The 19,862-nt window shown below is 43.8% G+C and overlaps 2 protein-coding genes across 4 annotated transcripts in view; one reads left to right on the top strand and one right to left on the bottom strand.

Annotated features, from left to right (window-relative positions):
* Positions 1-19,862, top strand: part of LOC6593672 (protein MCM10 homolog) — a 28,756-nt gene that overhangs the window by 3,286 nt on the left and 5,608 nt on the right. Inside the window, exon 3 of one of the 2 annotated variants that reach the window (XM_026987693.1) lies at positions 17,170-17,304. The exons of the other annotated variant lie outside the window; for it this stretch is intronic. The gene's annotated coding sequence lies outside the window, so the exon portion shown is untranslated. Of the gene's footprint in view, positions 1-17,169; positions 17,305-19,862 lie in introns of those variants that run through there. 2 annotated transcript variants of the gene reach the window in all.
* LOC6593673 lies at positions 25-18,865 on the bottom strand. Of its 2 annotated transcripts, none has more exons than XM_026987692.1 (7): positions 18,782-18,865; positions 14,176-14,637; positions 5,275-6,044; positions 3,467-3,632; positions 1,676-3,405; positions 1,315-1,455; positions 25-1,257 (listed from the first exon to the last, which is right to left on the bottom strand). In XM_026987692.1, the coding sequence occupies exons 2-7, from the start codon at positions 14,258-14,260 to the stop codon at positions 403-405; spliced, it is 3,747 nt and encodes a 1,248-aa protein (XP_026843493.1). In that variant the 5' UTR covers positions 14,261-14,637; positions 18,782-18,865; the 3' UTR covers positions 25-402. The 2 variants fall into 2 exon arrangements, with proteins under 2 accessions (XP_026843493.1, XP_026843492.1); XM_026987691.1 differs by lacking the exon at positions 18,782-18,865 and adding an exon at positions 16,167-16,611 and having other exon boundaries at positions 14,176-14,565.

Here is a 19,862-nt window from a genome sequence, read left to right as displayed (position 1 = left end):
TTGGTTTGCAGCAAGAAGCGTATGTAGATTTCATTGGCATTGTTTAGGCAGAGATTAAATGATATATTTTTTTGTTCAAGACAGCATAGAGGGTTTTGATTACCCATAATTTGATTAGAGTTTGCCATACAGGTGGAAATACTCTATAGAATTAGGTGATCTTAGGCTGCTCCTTTAAATGCATTGGGGAGTATTCGAAAACGAATTCGATTCCTGTTAAATTTTTACTTTTTTTGGCATCAGAATAAAGCTACGAGACTAAAAGTAAAACTAAAACTATTTAACAAACAATTTGAACTGAAAGACAGGCGCTGATAAGACAAGAAACATATTCAGAACTCATGGGAATGTAAAAGTATACACAGATACGGAGATACGAAAGTTAGACCGGAAGAACTTCCTCTAGACGGCATCCTCAGCCTGCTGTCCTTGGTGGGTCGTCTCCACGCACTCTTTGAGATTTAGCAAGCTGGAGAAACGGAACGAAATCGTCTTGGAGAGATGCTTCTCGAAGTCTCGGTTATCCAGATTGTCTGGTATCAGGCTATGGTTGGTCATGTCCAGATACGATCGTCCCCGCTTTACGGGAACAGCATAGTGGGGCAGCGCGGTGGCTGGGGAACCACCGCTGGTCATGTTGCTGTAGCTTGGTGCACAGCTGGACTTACGTATGTTGAGCGGAAAGCGTAGATCGTTCTCATACCGCAGCACCTGCTCCGTGGTGCTGGTATCGATCAGGGGACGCGGAAGATCATAGCCGGGTGGAGCAGCAGCTGCCGCCTGCATCTCGACCACGGACTGGTCGCGACTATTGGCCAGATCCTGGACATCGTAGGTTATCTTTGGCGGTGACCATAAATGCTGCAGGGAGTCGGGTTCGCCCAGGCCTTCCTCTGGCATCAAGGCTGCCTCGTCGCCGCAGTACATCGGATTGGATACGGCACTCGTTTCCATCTCTATATATTTGGCATTGTTGCCCAGCAATTTCTCAAATTCGGCTGCTAGAAATTTAAAGGAGGGTCGGGCATTGGCCTCATCCGCCCAGCAGGTGCGCAAAATGGAGTACACAGCCTCGGAGCAGTTATCAGGCCGTTCCATGCGATATCCTGTCTTCAGCAGCGACCAGAGATTCTGCGGAGCTATGCCCGGATAGGGAGAGGCACCCAGCGTGATCAGCTCCCAGCAAAGTACGCCAAAGGCCCAAACATCCGATTTGGTGGTGTACACATGATCTGCCAGAGATTCTGGAGCCATCCACTATACAGGGGCGAGGATATTTTCATGATAGGAGATACCATTATTGTTTGAACTCACCTTGACGGGCACTCGATCTCGAGATCGTTTTAAATAGGCATCATCCTCGTAGACATCTCGAGTCAGACCGAAATCCGAGATCTTGCAGATCTTGCCATCAGCCAGGAGCACATTTCGTGCCGCCAAATCCCGGTGAACCAGCTGCAGAATAGAATATAAGTCAAACAGGGTATGATTAAGTAAATAATTGGTACGTTGTGAGCGGCTATACTTTTATATCCGATACTCAGTCAATTGCTAATGCGGAGTGATTTTGTAAGGACAACCAAAGCAGACCGGGATCTCTCTCAATTTTGCTCGCGATATACCGGCTTCCTTCTGGCAGTATCGGGTATACAAATATTCAACTTTTGGAACCTACCTTTAGCTCAGTGAGGTATGCCATCCCTTTGCAGATCTGCCAGGCAAAGGTGAGCACCATCTTGACATTGACGGGTTCCACGCCGTCGCTGAAATCGACTCCAGCGCACTCGATCTTGCGGCTGAGTCGGAGATAGCTCCGCAGCGAGCCATAGCGGGCGTACTCGATGATGAGTAGTGGCGCCTCTGAGGATTGAGTGCAGGCGCCCAGTAGCTTGATGACATTCGGATGGGAGACCTCCTGCAGCAGTTGAAACTCCGAAAGCAGGGCCATGTACTCGACCGAATTGGCGCCCTTCTTGAGCATCTTGACGGCCACCGTGGTGACGCCTGGTAGGCCGGCAATCTCGGTGGCATATCCCTTGAGAACCTGCCCGAACTCACCCTCGCCCAGGACGGTGTCCAGTTCGAGTTGGCCACGCGGAAACTCCCACTTGGTGTCGGCGCTCTCGAACTTAAACCCGCTCTGCAGCGGCATCAGTGGCAGGTCTCCGTCGGCCGACTCGGGCAGACCCTGTTTGGACGATGGCGTCATCGATTGCTTGCCCAGGCGACGTTGGAGCATCTTCCGCTGGGTGAGGAGCAGGCAGAGCAGCAGAAGAACGAACAGCAGTGGGCAACTGATTACGATCAGCATGCAGGATCGATTGCATTCGAATCCAGCCACATTAAGCACCCCCAAGAGCAGAGGATCCTGCAGGGCGTCTGTATCTCTCTGCAGGGGCGTGGCAGCCACTGTGGGTCCCGTCAACTCTGTGTCTGTCTCGTTCTTTCGTTTCCGCGGACGTTTTGCCTTGGGCTCATCATCCATCGGGGCACAGGAGCACTTGCCGTTATCCTCGCAGATGCACGTACCCGAGCCACTGAGGATACCCCGCCTGTTCTCATTGCTGGTGTGTGGCCCCACGATCTTGCCCGCGGGAGTGCAGTCTTGCGGACAGGCATACGGATTGAGTTCCTCCAGCGGATCGCACACATGATCGGGACAGTATCGGGCCTGGGGCACACAGGATCCATAGTTTCGCCCGAACATGGCCGAGCTCGAGCCGCGCCACGTGCACGGTCCCCCGTTGGTGGCCAGGCCGCAGAACTTGGTGCACTGCGACTGGTATTTGATCTGGGCACAGGTCTGCGAACGCGACTTGATCTTCAGTTCGCAGCTGGCATTCTCCGGTCTGCCCTCCACCAAATGCACATTGATCACAAACGCATGCGAGAGGCGCTCCTGGTCCAGCCAGGTCACATTCACGAAATATATCGTCTCTGGCGCCTGCTCGAGGGCTGGGGGATGCTTCACATAGACAATACCCGACATGGGGGTGATGCCGAAGGCACCGCTCCGATCCTCGACAATGTCAAAGCGAACGGAACGCGCCCGCATCAGCTCCAGGAAACTCTCCGGCTGTGTCACCCTGTAGAAGGACGCTGCGGATCGATACACAAACACGTCCTTCTCGAAATCGACGCTCACAAGGCCTTGGGATCGGCCGAAACCATCCGTGTGCAACGTTTCGCCGACGCTCTCGAAGATGCGTTGCTGACGCCCGCGCAATGGCAGTGCCTGTGGATGCTCCTGGTCGCTGTTGTGCAGTTGTGTGAGATCCACATGCAGACAGATGTGAGCCGAGGCCGACATGGCTACATTCTCCATTTTGATGGTCACATCTCTGGCCTCCAGTACGCAGCAGTAGGGCGTCTGCCGCAGGACCCCACCACGCGAAAAGCGGAGCTCTGCAAGGAGCAATCGGAAATTCTATATCGGTTATATCGGTCTGTATCCGCCTCTACTTACGGCAGCTGACAATGGTGTGCGGCCTGCCCGTGTGATCCGCCTCGTAGGCATGACAGTCCGGCCGGAGCAGGTCGTTGGTGTCGTTGTGTATCGCATAGCCCAGATTCTGATTGGCCGCCAGCGTGTCCTTGTCCACGTAGATGATTTTCTCGCCCACCGCCTCGTTCTGTTGGGGAAAAGGGAGCTTCGTTAGCGCTTGCTTCATTAGCATTTACTGACCAACGCTAATTAAATTCCACTTGACAAATTGCAGCGCTCTGCAGCCCTCCAAGGATATGCTCTTGGTGATTATCCTGCATTTTAATTTGTGCCCAAGGTCAGGCAAGGGTTTCTGGGACCTTGGGGATCTGACAATCCTGCTGCGTGGTTCCCTGCCCTGTCCACATAAATGGGTCTCAAGGGGTCTCAGCACATTAGCAAGGTGCTTGCAATGGGGTTAGGCGTACGGTCGAATGGCGGTTTATTAGGATAGGATGTTAGGATGTATGGGAATTACATGTATTTGAATTGTAATAATAAGGGAGCTCTTGGTTGGGTTGGGTTTTGGTATGTGGGAAGAAGAAGGCGGAACTCTCACCTAAGCTGAAGAGGAGTGACTCTGACCCTAAGGCAATCCATCACCTACTACATCCCGCCAATGCTATAAAGTGCATTAATTAGGATTGTCTCTCAGATGATATCATAAACTGAGCTAATTTCAAGCTTCAGTGTATGAGAATTGAGGCTTCTAAGTCCATTTACTAAAACAAATATTAGTTAAATGGATTCGATATTAATAATGCGAACGGAAATGATATGTTAGACTCCCTCCTATAGTATGTTCTAAGGTGAGAGAGAGTTGTGGAGGTAGTAAATACTCTCGAATACTTTTTGTAACGATTCTAATAAATTAATTCCATTTACAGTGATACCTTTCACTGGCAGACTTTCAAACAGACAGATTCTTAGAAGCAACACCTTCCGTGGAAACCAATTTTACAGAGATTTTTCAACTTTGTGCACTCTGTATTCTTGTGCCTAATGCATCTACTAGTAGGAAGCCTTCCTATAACCCAGAGCTCTTTTTGTGGCCAATCCAGGCGACACACATATAAAGCCTCGGGCCACACCTCACACAACACACATCAGTTTTATTCCCGTGCATTGTAGGACATGTCGCCAGCAATTTCCTCGAAATAAAATAAAATGTCTATTATTTTGTGGACATAATTTAAATGAAAAGCACCACACAGCACCTAAGGCAATTTGTAATGGCTAAAACTTTAGTGCAGAGCCAATTACTCGAGCAGGAGCAGCCGGCACTATCAGCAGCAGAACCTGACACACTTTGCAGCAGATCCTTGGGGATAGGCTTGGCTCCGTTCGTACATGACAACATAATTTACTGCGGCTATGGCAAAGTTCTGTGGCAGCTTTAAGAGACTCCCACCTCGTGCCCGTTTCTGTGTCTTGGCCTGTTCCTTTCCTGGGCTGTCATGCTCCAATCATAAAAGCCCATAAACGTTACGCGTTTTTAATGGCAACATATGATAAAGTAGTGGGAGAAGGAACTCCATCTATTAGACAGCCCCAGACAGGACGGAACTTGTGGAACCAGAACCAGAGCCAGACGCGACGCGGTAATGGCCAAATAATGGCAGGGTCTTTCTTTGGCAGGGTCTTTGGTTCTGTTGCGTGTCTGCGGGGCGTTCATCATGGACGAATTCAATAAGCCCGCACCCAGAGTCAGACCAGACAGCCGGCAGACGATTGTCTGGGCCAGGTCTGGTTCTGTCTCTGTCTCTGTCCATCCACCAACCCTTACTTACCGCCTGAAAGTAGGGCTGATCCAGGTAAAAGTTAAACCGGGAGTCGCGCTCCTGCAGCTGCGGTCCATTGTCGTTGCGATCCAGCAGTTTGATGTCAAAGCTCCGAGAGAACTTGCGCTGCTCCAGCGCCGACAGCTTGACGGTGCAACTGATCCTGGCCTGCAGCTGGCCCGCACGGGCCATCAATCCATTCAGTTCATCGTGGTCGAGTGGGTGCCTGGTGTACAGACGGTTCTGCTTGAGGACAAAGTGGGAGCTGCCCGCCGTCAGCGAGTACTCGAGAGTGCGGTGCGGGCACAGGTACTTGGCAGCCCTTGAGTTGAGGGCACCAATCAGGACGGGCTCGAAGGTTCTTCCGCGCTGGCTCTGTGACGACTCGGAGATACTGTAGTCTGCCCTACTCCAGAAGCAAATGTGCTCCAGCTCCGAGCAGTACTCCTCCAGCGCCTGTGGTGTCACCTCCATGGTCAGGTGGGACACGGGCAGCAGTTGGCCCTCCGGCTGATCCCTGGGAAAAGCCGTCACCACATATTTGGCACTCGAATTCAGCGGCTGGTAGTCGGTGCGCATGTAGACCTCGCCGGAGCTGGCATTGATGCGGAGCAGGGGATTCTGCTCGAGGCTGTAGATGTAGTCGCTGGCCAGCTGGTTGTCCTCCAGGCGCAGCACTTGGAACTGGGCCAGTGGTATCTTCGAGAAGATGCTCTCCGACTCCTCGTTGATGGGCAGATTGAATTTCACGGATGTGCTGGGAAAGTAAACATCGCTGGCTGTCAACGAGAGAGAGAGAGGCAGAAAAGCATCAAGTTAATGTGGATGGCATCATGGGGGATTTTGTGAAGGGGAAAGGGAAGTCCGTCCACAAGTGGTTGGTCCACAATTGACCCACTCAATGGAAGAGGGTTCCCACCACTAAAATAAAATTATTTATTTTCCTGGGGGTTGGCATCAGTGCAGGAGACAGACCCAGACACTCGTCATCAAATCCATTCAAATTATTTGGTTTAATAAGCCGGCTGTGACCTCAATAGAGGTGGAGAACCCACCCCCCTACCCCCATCCCTACCCCTGGTCTAACCTATCTACCAAATCGAACAGGACAGGGCGTATGCGTAATATGATAAGATTTCTCTCCTAATGACACACGATTGTTGTCGCTGGCTGTTTTGCGGTCGTGTGTTTGCATACGAGTCCGCTGCGAGTCCAATACAAGCGTTATAATAAATAAATATAATACAGATATTAGTTATTAGCATATGGGTTATCAGACCTCCTCCTCCTGGCCCTCTGGCCTTCCGGCCCTTTGCTCTGTTCCTATTCCTCGAATGGAAGTGTCGGCGTCATCAAGTTGCGTATTGATTTTGTGATAACGATAACGCTTTATTTCGGGCCCGGAAAAAAACACACACAATAGCACCCCAAGTATAATTGGTTACAAATTTGTGCCTCTTCAACGCCCAATTTTATGCCACAGAATTCGGAACAACATAAGTGTGGGGGAAAGGGAGTCCTAGTTCTTGTAATGTTATGGTTCGAACAGGATGGGGGATGGGGTATGGGTTGGTCGAACAGCATAATATACAGAGTAAACAGTTGAACGCTTGCCATGGAAATTTCACAGATTTATTGGGTGTGTAGAATAGGAATTGATTGATCAACAATCATATTCACATTTGATATACACGTTCTCATTTTTCTTATCTGATCTGTTAATTATATGAATCAATAAATTATTTTTGTTGAACAAATTGCTTGAATTTGTCTTAAATCCACTTTAAACATATTTCTAAAACTTTAATAACTTTTCAAAATGAACTCTGACTCCTTTGGGGCTTCCTCAATCCGCTCATAATTCGTTTAAGCAATATTTCCTACTTATCCTTGAAAGATCTTGATTAGTGTGCACAAGCATCATCATCCAATTCCTTCCTACTCACTGGGATTCCTTGCAAAGTGAAGCACTTGGTACTTAATCATCGGCAAAACGGTTCGCAGCGCCACATAAACAGGACTGGCGCCGCCATTTGGCCAGGGATCGATGGAATGGGATGGCCGCATAATCCTGTTAGGGACTCCTCACTCTTCCCCCATCGCCCTTCACGCACCCTTTTCTCTGTCCCCTCCACATACGCGTATTTCATTAAAAACGCTGACAGCATTAATATATATAATACGAGTATTTGTGTGGGTGAGTGGGTGCGTGTCCTTTCTTGCTCGGGTGGTGTCCCCTTTTTGGCGGGCGCCAAGGACACGCTCGTTGGAAGCATTTAAAATGTCATTATAAATGCGCGCTCGTGTACTCCGACTCGCCCCCGGCTTCATCTACATATTTTATCAGCATTTTTCGCATGCCTGAACGTCAACAATTGTAATGAACACATTTTATATTATTTATAAAATATGTGTGTGTGTGTCCTGGAGACCACATTTCCCCCACATCGTTGTTAAGTCAGAGCAGGCACAGCGCCCACTACCCCCGGAATGTATAGAATGGTTGGGGACTGTGGCGGGGTCCGTCTATTTGATTTACCTCTCGAAAGCCTTCCCATAATTATGACAGGCATTTAGTGCGGCCGCTGGTGGCGGTGGCTTTGGCTTTAGCGTTGGCTTATGGCCATCCAATTAGCGGCACTTTTATTTATTCCTCTGTTTGCACTTCCCCCTCTATGAGGTGTGAGGCATACCTGGTACTTTGGTGGGGGGCAATCGTGATTACCATTGCCAAAAGAAGTTTCCAAACCAAAGAACGGAGCATAGAGGTTGGTTAAGGATATAGCAATAAGGGGGAGATGATTGCAATTTTAGACAGGTTTGGTGACAGATAACTTATCCAAAGAACCGATCAGTGATTGTGCGGATTCGGAAAAATATAATATTTTCTCCATAATTTCTTCCTAAGGATTTCGTCTGATGTTTTGGGAAAACATTAGGTGCTTACAAAAAAGCGTATGGAGAAAAATTTTAATTAGAAATGGCGCTAATAATTTTTGATACCCGGTACTCGTCGAGCCTAGGTATATTTTATGTGCGTGTAACACCCTGATGGAAGATTATTATATGGATAATATAAATATATTCCTGATCAGGATCAATAGCCGAGTCGATATAGCCTTGTCTGTGTGTCTTGATGAGCGCCTAGATCTCAGAGACTTTAAGAGCTAATATAACCAAATTTTGTATCAAGACTCCTATGATATCACGCTGTTTCAAGTGTATTTCACTGTATTTGTAATGAGTACCGGTTATAAAAGTAGAGCCGCGGCCCTTGCCGCGTTCTAGTTCGCGTTTGGGACCACCTTGAAGTTTCAGTCCCTGAATATATTGAATGAATATAAAAGAGATAACATTTCGTGCAATCCTTAAGAATTCTTTCAGAATCTATCTGTAAAAAACCAATTAATAATATGCTTTTGGGCCCAGTTCTTGGGTTATAAGTAAATCTCCAAGTGCCTTTCTGTGAGGGTGTCCCCATTATCATTTAATCTTCACCATAACTGAAAAGTTTTAATCCAGCATTAAATACCCTTTAAATACAGCTTTAAAAGCCACAACTTCCCAACGATTTCTCCCAATCAGTTCTCAATGTGAGCTCAACTTGACCTCATCCAGTCCCCAGGGTCCAGGTTCCCAGCGGCAAGTGGGCGGAAAATGGTGCTAAAAAAAGAGAGACTCACCCAGAAAAAACCCTGACCAAAAGTCAACAACCGTAAAACAGAAGGAGAGCGAGAGACCACAGAGCGAAAAGGACGTAAACAGGGAAGGACTACGACTATTAGGTTATCTATCATGAGGACAGTTAAAAAGCGAGCGAATGGCGCATTAAAAACTCGAACCGACAGTTGATAAAACATGGCTCGAAAAGGGAGGCGGACAACATAGGATGATCCCGGAGCGGGAGGTAGACTCCACTGGGGGGTGATTGGACCTAGACGCCTTTGGTCGCGTTAATGACAGCATTGTCAACAATTGATGAGACGGGACGAGGGCCATGACAACGGCCATTAGTTCGGCCTGTACCTGTACCTGAACTTGGATGGCCTGCCAAACGAGCGTTAACGGTAAAGGTAATGCCCAGCGTAGAACTGTAACTGAGACTCTACTAAATGAGGTGCGGCCGAGCCCGGTGTGGACGGAATGTCAACTAGTTTCGAATAAACTAATTAATCTGCCCGAATTAATTGACTTTGCATCGAATTAGGTCGACAGTTGTTTGCCTGTTGGCTTCCTGCCTCGTACCCCCACCTGATCCTGGTTACTCTTGGTTACTCTGCTGCCATCCTCCCACCAGAGTTTATTGCCCTGTTTTTTATATCCGGTAATCGTGGGGTACAAGGCTGGGTGGAATAGTGGCAGGCGTTTCCAATTAAATACTTAAACTATTCTTGATTTTTATTGAATAATTATTATTTTTGGATCAAAACATTTATTATATAATTATTATTTTTGATTTTTATTGAATATTTATTATTCTTGATTTTTATTGAATGATTTTTATTAATTAATTATTATTTTTGATTTTTATTGAATAATTATTATTATAATTATTATTCTTGATTTTTATTAAATAATTATTATTTTCGATTTTTAATGAATAATTATTATTATAATTATTATTCTTGATTTTTTTGAATAAATATACATAATGAATCCAAAATAATAATTATAAAATAAAGTGTTCAGACAATGTCGAGTCGTATAATATTAGCGGCGTCTGCCGGAGCGTATATGGCAGTAGTTTTGTCCATATCTTTTCGTATCATAAAATCATTATAATATCATAATTTCGATATGTTTAACATATGTATATGTAGTTATAGGCCCGCCTTTAACTGTTTACAGAGTTCACTGTTTTTGTTTGGGTGTTTTCGCGTGACTCATTTTGTGTGTGGAAAATTCAGTGTTCCACAGCATCCGTCTCGCATTATGTTTTGTCTGCTGCTGCGTAATGAAAAACTTTGTCTTTGTCAGGGTTTTAGTTTTTCCTGTAACTTTTCCTGCCCCATTCTTGCCACAGTGTCTGTTGCATTGTTTTTTTCATTACTCATACGTCTCGTATGCCAGACTTGGTTTCCACTCGTATTTGGCTTGGCACTGACTGCTGTTGCTGCAGCTGGCATTGGCCAATCTTTGGCTTTGGCTATTGTCTGGCTGCAGTGGATTCGCATTATTAAATTCGTTCCGTTTTCCTCTCCACTTTCACTAGATGGCAGTTGTCTGTGGAAGTGTCTTTGAATGTTTTTTCTATTTCCTGTCCGGGGTACTGTCTCTGAAATGTAGTCGCTGACAGAGCCAAAGCAAATTGAATAAAAAGCTAGGGAAGAAAAATGTCCATGTACATGGATTCATATGTAAGGAGAGTGGAGGTGTTAATTAGCGAAGATTGTATACTCTGCCAATAAAAAAAAGAGGAAAAAATGTTCCTATTTCAAAGAAACTGTTCTTCAATCTTCCCAAAATTAAATCACAAAAATTCCCAGGTATCATTTGCTAGTTATTAACCTTAGAGACCCTTTCCTCATCTATGCCGTCTAAATACAGGGTAATGCTCGACAAAAGCAATTTGTTTTTATTGATTTAGCTGTAGTTTTGGCTTTAAAGTTTTCCTTTTTCAGTTTGCCACAAAGAAAAGCACAGATAGCAGATAGAAGCTAGAAGGAAAAAAGGGAAATTGCAGAATAAATGCAGACAAGAAGCCGCCAAACCCACTAAAACTTCAGAAAATAACTTGAAAGACTTTGTCTATGGGACTCAACAAAAAAAAAACCCCTCAGACACCCGCGTACAAGAAACTGTGACACACACACAAACACACCGAAAATTGTGACCCTCTGGGGGTGATCGATGGGCGGCCACTCTAATTGCTCCTGTCACCATGGGGCACATTAGTCAAAGTCACCGCTAGTTTTGGGCTCTTTAAATGTATGCTAATTAATAAAACCCACAATTATTCCAGCTAAGAGCTATACGCATGTCAAGCACTGTACTGTATTCGCATCCCACAGGAAAGCGAGCCAATAAAGAGAGAAATCGAATAAATGAATGCAGATTTGCAGACACCCACTCGAAGGAGGAGTAGGAGAGTAGGAGGTAGTGCACAACTGAATGGGAATGCATTATTGAGTGGAATTCTGTCGCAGAAAAAGAGTCGATTCATTCCTTGGATCTGGGTGCGGACACACAGTGGCAGACAGATCTCATAACTGCAAATGGGTTTTCGTTTATTCGTTTTTCGTTTCGTTATTATTTGTATGCAAAACTGTAAGACAAGACAAACAGAACAGCCTTGAGTGTCTGATAAATGTGTCAAGCTCGCTCGTAAATCTAAGCACAATATCTTTCTGTGAGTAAAATTACAAATAATTTGCAAAATTTGAGTGGAACGTGAGGTAATTTGAGATTTTTCATAGATTTTAAGGAGACCTGAGAATACAAGAGATTTAAGGTAGTAAAGAGCTCTACCCCTAGGGATTTCTTACTTTAGTTAAGAGTTCTCAAATGTAAGTTCATGAAGGATTTATAATTCATTCCTGCTCTTAGAGAGTACACAAAAACATGGGTGTGATTCTAAAATACTTTCAAGAATCTATTTATATATTCAATTGAATTCTTTTCGTAAGACAAGTTTGTGCTTTTGAACAGCTGAAACTTAAAGACAGTTATTACATCAAATAGTTTAATTGAAGTCATGAAAGAGCCCCTGGCGGAGCCCCGACCTGCGAACCACTTAAATGCCTCGCAGAGTGAGCAAAAATTGGAAGCAAACTTCGGAGCACAATAAAACCAAACGAACAGGGGCACACACCTATTGACTTAATTGATTGCACATGAATTCATGAGAGTTCCGCGAGGGTACAGCTCCAGCGATAGCGACAGCGATAGCGACAGCGACAGCTGGCAGGCATTTCGACACCTTTAACCTGACTGAAAGACACACTGGCAGCCTGGACAGAACTGGACTGACTGTCCGACTGATGAAGGAGTCCCCGTCGCCACCATGCATACAGTGCATTCAACTTGACAGAGACAAAGTGCAGAGAAGAACAGAGTCTCTCTCTCGCCGCGTGTCAGCTGTGGTCAACCCCCAAAAAAACGTATGGACAGTGGGTATAAAATTTGATATGTCTTCGCCTGCGTGATGAAATAATTTTTTGGGCGTGTGCTGTCTCACTAGCCTTGCCCGTCATACTCCGGTTTGATGTAGCGCCCCCAGGGGCCAGTCCAGTCCATCACCGTCAGTCAGGCCCGGTCCGTCAGCCATCCCCACCTTCACATACATATGTACGTATCGCTTACGGCTATGTCAAAGCTGTCTGCGAAGTCAAACGTCAGTTCACACCTGTGATAGAGCTGCCCTCATAGAACGAAAGCTTGGGCATATAATTAAACCCTAAGCAGTGCATCATAAACCACATAAAAGAACAGAACCGAACGCTATCCCCCTTTATGTTGAGGTCATAAACGGTCCCCATATCTTCGGCTGCATTCCCACGGTGCGTCCACGGACTGTTTGAGTTTAAGTTATCTGTGAGATTTGTTCACTGCCACTCGATGCAAATTAGTGTAATTGCCATTTATGAGCTCTTTATTTGCCCAGGCCCAGTAGAGGGGGTTAATGTTTACCTAATGGCTATGATAAGTCGATTAGATGAGCAGCAGGTTAAATGTCCCAAGCAATTAACAATGAATGTTCTACAAAGCAAACACAATACAACTGGGAAAAGTATAGGCACTATTGGAATATGAGACACTTCGGGTTTATTTGAACAATTCGAGTAAGAAGATAAGAAAATACAAACCAGATACTTTGATTGCATTGAATCTTCTGTTTATTCTGACTCCATAAAATACCGCAATGTTTTACCAATATTTCTCAATGTTTTAATGGAGTAAGACGAAACTTTCAATAGGTATTATCTTTGTAAGTATCGCAGAAGTCTGAACAGTAAATACTCCCATCTAATAAAGTCTCCAAGATACAGGTGTTCGTACATCATTGCTAGAACGACCCGATGGTTTATCTCGAGCAAAGATCTACAATACAAAACATCACAAAAACTCGTCTGTTATCTGATGAAAACCCATTTTTGCGAGTCGTATTGCAATGCCATTGTTTTACAAATCGACCCTGACTGAGTTTATATCTATATAATATATAAAATAAATATTTATTTATATACACATGTATTCCTAATTTACCAGCTTAACACATTTTGATGACTGCTCTTAATGACTTAATAGATTAGCCATTCTCATAGAAATAATTGAATTGTAAGTAAGCTACAATTTCTCTCTTAGCATTCCTCGTAGCAGGCCGAAACCATTTGAAAGCCTAACACGTATCGAACATCAAAAGCAAATCGTACAAAAAAGCACACCTAAATTCGTCTAATTAAAAACATTTCCTTTCTAAAATTTATTTTTTTCCAATAAGGAGAACTTCTATTAAATCCTTATTTAAATACAAACCTCAATAGCTACGAATTCTTCAAATTTGTATGATATATACATACATAATTTTTGTACAAGTGGAAACTTGCGGACAAAAATTGGGTAATTTGGGAGTTATTATTGTTGTTCTATAGTATATAGAATATTGTTTTTGCTTAATTTCTTAAATATGGGACTATCCTTCTCATAACTCTCTTAAAACTAATTTTTAAGGATCAACAAATTATAGATGCAGGCATTAGACGAATTTCTTTACAAATTAGTAATTGCCTCTCATAATGGAACAGTATTATATAGTACTCCAACTCTTATCAAGTCAATTCTCTATTCATCAGCTACCTCAAAACCCATATCTAACAGCCCCCGAAGCTATTTAAATTACCATATGATCAAACATTTGTATAACAATTACAAAACATAAAAACCATTATATTTTGGGTGTCACACACTTACCCAAACAGGTGTGCTGCTGCAGTATGACACTTATCAGCAGAGAGAGAACGATGGCCCAGCTAACGGCAAGCCATTTGTTCGCCATCTTTGAAGATTCTCTCCGATCAGATCAGCTGATGCTTATCTTTTGTTGTGGCTGTTCTTGTTGCTCCTGCTGTGAGTGGAGTTGTTGCTCTTTTTTTGATGTTGCTGCGTGCCCAGGCACTCAGCAAATTGTTTGCTGTTTATTTGTTGGTTCTTTGTTCATTTAATTGCTAATTCCATTGACAATTATGTTGTTTGGGGCAGCACTCCGTCCACACGTTACACATTTACACATTTTGAGCGCAGTTTTTTTGTTGGGTTTTTCTTGAGTTTTTTCTTTCTTTAGTGTTCCTTCAATGACGACGACTGCAGGGCGAACTTAATTACTTTGATCACAAATTGATAAGCAGCATTTATCAATTAATGTGCGAAATGTGACTAAAACAGAACAGGAAAATATGAAAAAGATAGAACGGAAAAAAAGTCATGAACCATAAGTGTGGAAGACACTCCGTAGTACAACACCAACAGTTGTTTTTTTTCGGGCTGCTCTATTATTAATAAAATTCTTTTTATTGATAGCGGCGCCCACACTGCCATTGCTCTTAACCCTACTACTCTCCCCCCGAACCCCTTATAAATTTATCAATTTATCATACACTTAATGCCGTAGGAAATTCACGAGAGCCGCGGGGTCTATGAATTCCTGATTATTGCAATTAAAAATGAGCTTTGAATTTGATTTCTGTGTTTGGGATTACAATATTATTGATATTGTTATTAAATAGTATTCGATTTCTATTTTTGGCCCAGCGCCAGCTCAGGAGATTATATGCTTGACTGCTCTTGTATTTGTTGCCATTATTTACGAATTATTTTGCACATTTTTCGTTTCTTCTTATGGGTATTCTAAGGTCAACCTCAGACACCCACAAGTTTCGTCGTTTTGTTCTTATTGTTATTCTTTTTTTTGCCAATTCATTTCACAGCGATTCGGTTTCGACGGCGGCTCAATTGGTTTTTAAATGGTAGAATTCTGTTTAATTATTATTTGGGGGAGAATAATTTGTGACGACGCGACGGACTTTTGCAATTACTTCAAGTGTTGTCGCTGTATACCCTTTCGGACGAGGGTTTTAGGCGTTTGATGCCCTATGGGTTTCAGTTTGTCCATGAAAAGAGAGAGGACTCTACTGAGAAGAAGATTGTAGGATTAGCAATAGGGAAACTTTTTTCTCATAGGTAAACTATCAACCTATACAAAAACATTGTCTGAGAGCAGGGCAAGCGCCAGTCAATTTGATACTTGAAAAAAGACCAAAAACAAAAAAACTATACACCGAGCCATGAGGTAAACCATAACTAACGAATTCTATGCAAGTACCAAGGCAAACACTTGGAGAGGACGTGCCATGAAAAGAGCAAAACAAAGTGGAAGTGGAAGTACGTGTACTCGTCGTGCTCCTCTCCAGTCTACACTCTACACTATGAACTCTGCGATATAGGAGTATAGTGTGAGTGTGTGTGTGGTACGAGTATCCAGCGATTCACAGCAGGTGTGATAAAAAGAACCCAAAAGAGAGACAATTGTGGCATGAATTACGCGCCCAGAAGGGCAGACTGCGGGGAATGGCAATGGCAGATAGCACGCATAATTCAAAAGAGGCTCAAAGTCAAACAACATGATAAGCAATTCGTACACGCAGAGAGACACAGACCCACCGACCAACTGACTGACTGTCAGAGTGCCTATACGTCTGTCTCTCTGTCTGTCTAAGCACTTCCAGCACCTGAGCACTTTAAAGTTCAAATCTTTTGACACACTCGGAGCACGGTGCACGGTGCACGGTGCAGTCTGTGGATGCTAATGACACAAGACTGACACAAAGAGGCTTTAAGCATTGCACACACAAAACACTCCACTCCACTCCACTCCAATCCATTCAGTCCCCACTCACTCCACGTACTCCACGCAGCCGGAGAGTTGCCAATTTTAGAGTCCCATGTCAGGCGGCAGTTATGCCTGCGATTTTTCCAATTAAAGGTTAGAAAGACTAAGCCAAACCGCAGCGCAGCGCATCGAATACTTTGGCGCATTTTTAAGGTGCGTCCCGTGCCATCCTGTTGCGCCGAAAAAGGCAAATGACCATAAAAATTTATTCAGAACTGGCGGTAACCATCCGACTAACGATCCACCACCGACGACCACGACCAACGACCAACGACCGACGAAGCGTCGACCGGCACACGCAAAAGTCAAAGTACGACTGTGGAGGCTCTTCGCTGTGTGCCCCTGACTGTGTCTGCCTCTGATTGCCCTGCCCCGCTGGTGTCTCTTCATTGTCGTTGCTGTCATTGGCTACATTCGATGTTCCGACTATCGGATACCCATCATTTGTGTGTTTTCCTAAGTAGCAAATGATCTTTATGAAAAACCAGCCAAGAAACCGTATCGTTTATAGTTTAGGTAAATCGGAAGTTAAAGGCTTGGCATAGACCTCTATAAATGACTGCCCAAGTGGTCTCTCGATCTACTCTCGCGGGATCTTTTGGAGTGTACGACTATACAGGACATATAGCGCTTTTCTACAGACCCAAAGCCACATACGGACTGAGAGACATTGCAAGATCGTCTCGTCGATCGCTTCTGATGTTGGACACGCCTCCTTCTGCTTGTTTAGCATATAGTACATCTGAGCGAATCCAACATACCCTTCTACTCTAAGAATAACGGGGTATAAGAAGAATTCGATTTTAGCATCCACAATATGGCATGTGCTTGGCCTTTGTGCGAGCTTAGAATTCTTGGTGGCTGGTTCACGTTTCGCTTCCACGAAAAAGGGTTCAGGAATGTCAGCTTTCTGTTCAGGTGGCGTATGCGTGATGTTTGCCCAGAATCGGCCAACAATAGAAACTGTATCAGCAAACACATTCAACTCGCGTAATTGATCTTATTGTTTGTGTTTCCAGATCCGAGATCCGAGATCCGAGTACTTGGCCACTTGTTGGAATCGCTTGAAATTTGCATAAATTTTCAATTAATATTCTGTCACTAATGTAATTAGAAGCAATTTTATAATTATATGTTTTTATGATTGAATGCGTGTATGTGAGAAATATGCATATATTCACATTTTAATAAGCTTTTCGCAAGTGTACTGACAGGTCTCTAAAACCATCAACATCGGTATTATTCAATTGATGGATTGCACAAGTATTTTTATTAACCAAAAATTGTATTTTTTATGCCATTTTTACGGTGTAGTAAATTTCTAAACGTGCATTAAGCATCCGTTTATGTTTTCTAAGTGGAGAAATAATTTCTTGGACTACCTAGGTTTTTTATAGTAGATAATAAAATGGAACCTAATGAAAATCAATAAAGCTTAGGCTATTCTGGTCAAGAAAGAGGATGCAAAGTATAAATCCAAAGAAAAATAATAAATCACAAATTACGAACAGAAATAACTCACTTTGAAACGTGTTTTTACTTTACAAAATGTACAAAAAATTGCCAAGTTGAGATCCACTGTATAGAAAATTGATCATATCCCAACCAACAATAAAGCGCCCTTGGGGCAGTTCTTTGAGGAGCATGAAACATTTTTGCAGTGTCAATCAATCATCTATTTCAGCTAAAGGTCTGCATTAATTTGAATATACTCGAGGCATGGCAGGTAGTACCCCAAAGAAAACTTCCCTGAAAGCTCTAAGATATAACAAAGATTTTATAGGGAAAGGAAAAGTGAAGAATCAGGGGAAGCTTTGGGCGACATTAATCTACGAATTCAAGTCTTCAGAGGACCGGTTAAAGATAGAGGCCCTAGAGAAGCAGAGACGGGGATCAGAGTCCTAGGTGGACGCCCGAGAACATCTGAAGAAGGTTTTCGGGTAAGATCCTCAGGATAGCTCCACTGAAGAGACTTGGAATGCACACCATTACTAAGGACCATTACTAAGGTCAGTGTCAGCTCATTCGGAAACTAAATATAAATTACGTATAAAATAATGTCTTCCTTCCTAGGACAAAGGCAAATAAACGGACATGAACATATAATGACCAACAAATCGCTGGAGGACTCTGGACCATATATTTTTGTATTTTCCTGTAAATATTTCGACTGGCATTGGATTGAAATAATTTGAAATTGATTGAAATTCGTTGAAAAATACCCATAATTAGTGACGTTTCACCAATTTAGTAGTAGATTCTTCAACTTGGATAAATTCCTAATTATTCTCTCTCACATTTTCCACAAATCCACAAATCTTAATCAACATTATCCATATAAAAATGTTCACAACTTTTTATTGAGACATCAGTCCATTGAACAAAAATCCAAAGAAGGAAACTCTGGCCACAATTAAACCAAAAAAAACATAGACTCTGCTTGAGCAACACACGAAAACACGATCTTGATTTTCAATTTATGGATGCCTTGCAGGTGCAGGCAGCGGCTGCAGTCCCAAAAAATAAAGATTTGCTCAGACTCCTTAATCACTGTGTGGCTTGACAGTTTCCCCTATGGCATGGAATGACAATTATTTATTGGACAGTTTAACAAGGCGATTAATTAGCCACCTTTTCGCGTTTTGCCAGAGTTTTCCAACCGAACGTATGACGGGTTAGAGCTAGTTAGTAGCGCTATAAGAAACCGCTTAAACGCTGAGCCACTGAACCGCTTCGCACGCGCCTTGTCGGACCAATGAAACCGAAACCGGCAGCCAGGCGACTCCAAAGCCGCAAAAACACCACAGAAATCCGACCGAGAAACTGCTGTTGCTGTTGCAACGACGACAGCGCATCGGGTTTTGGGCCGATGTGGTTTTTCATCAGGTTTCGGCGTGGAACCACCCTCGTAGAATTTTCCATTTCCATATTTCCTCGGCACTGTTGCTGCCTCTGCTGTTTAGCTGTAATCATCCTCATGCCCATCCTCCTACTAACTCCCGAGTGATAGTGGACATGAACATGAGATAATCATGTGTGCTGCAGTTGCCCTCGCGATGATTTCATTTGGATTCCCATATCAGGGTGTGTGTGGGAGAGCTACCTTTGGAAATATGATCTCGTGTCAAGCACTTTCCTTGACGTGCGAGTGCCAGTGCAGCAGCTTCTTTGAACGGAGGGAGCTTCTGCAAATATTTGCCCACAATTGGGAAAGGGTTTCTTCGTTCGCTCTTATCGCGATGATGGGTCCCTCACCCCTCATTTGTGGGAACTGTTGGTTGAGAGCAAATATTTCAGTCTCAAAGAATTTTCAATGGCTGAATTGTAATTAAGATTATGTTGTTTGCATAGATCATAGATTGGCTATAGCTCTGAGAAGAGAATAGAGTTTTTTTCTTTATTTAAAAGTATTTTCATATATTACTTTCTTAGAGCTCGCTTGGGGATGTAGAAGATTCTTGAATGTCTGGAAGTTAAAATTCTGTGATGGTTTTATTTGCCTTTTTTTTAATTTTCTTCCACCCGCTTTGTTTCTTCGTCTTGCATTCGAGTGCGAGCCAGATATTGAATATTTCGCTCATCCGAAAGTGCTGATTGGTGCTATGGACAAAGAATGTCCACATTATCACTCGGTCAAATTAAAAAATGAGTCAGATCTACGCGCAGAAGTTATTTCAAATTGAATTTCAAAGTTGTCTCATTCTACAGCAAA

Source organism: Drosophila persimilis, unplaced genomic scaffold, assembly GCF_003286085.1.
Source record: "Drosophila persimilis strain 14011-0111.01,24,50 unplaced genomic scaffold, DperRS2 tig00000124-arrow-pilon, whole genome shotgun sequence".
In the NCBI taxonomy this organism is placed as follows: Eukaryota; Metazoa; Arthropoda; class Insecta; order Diptera; family Drosophilidae; genus Drosophila; species Drosophila persimilis.
Note: the sequence above shows the minus strand (reverse complement) of the source record. Positions and strands in the feature narration are given on the sequence as shown.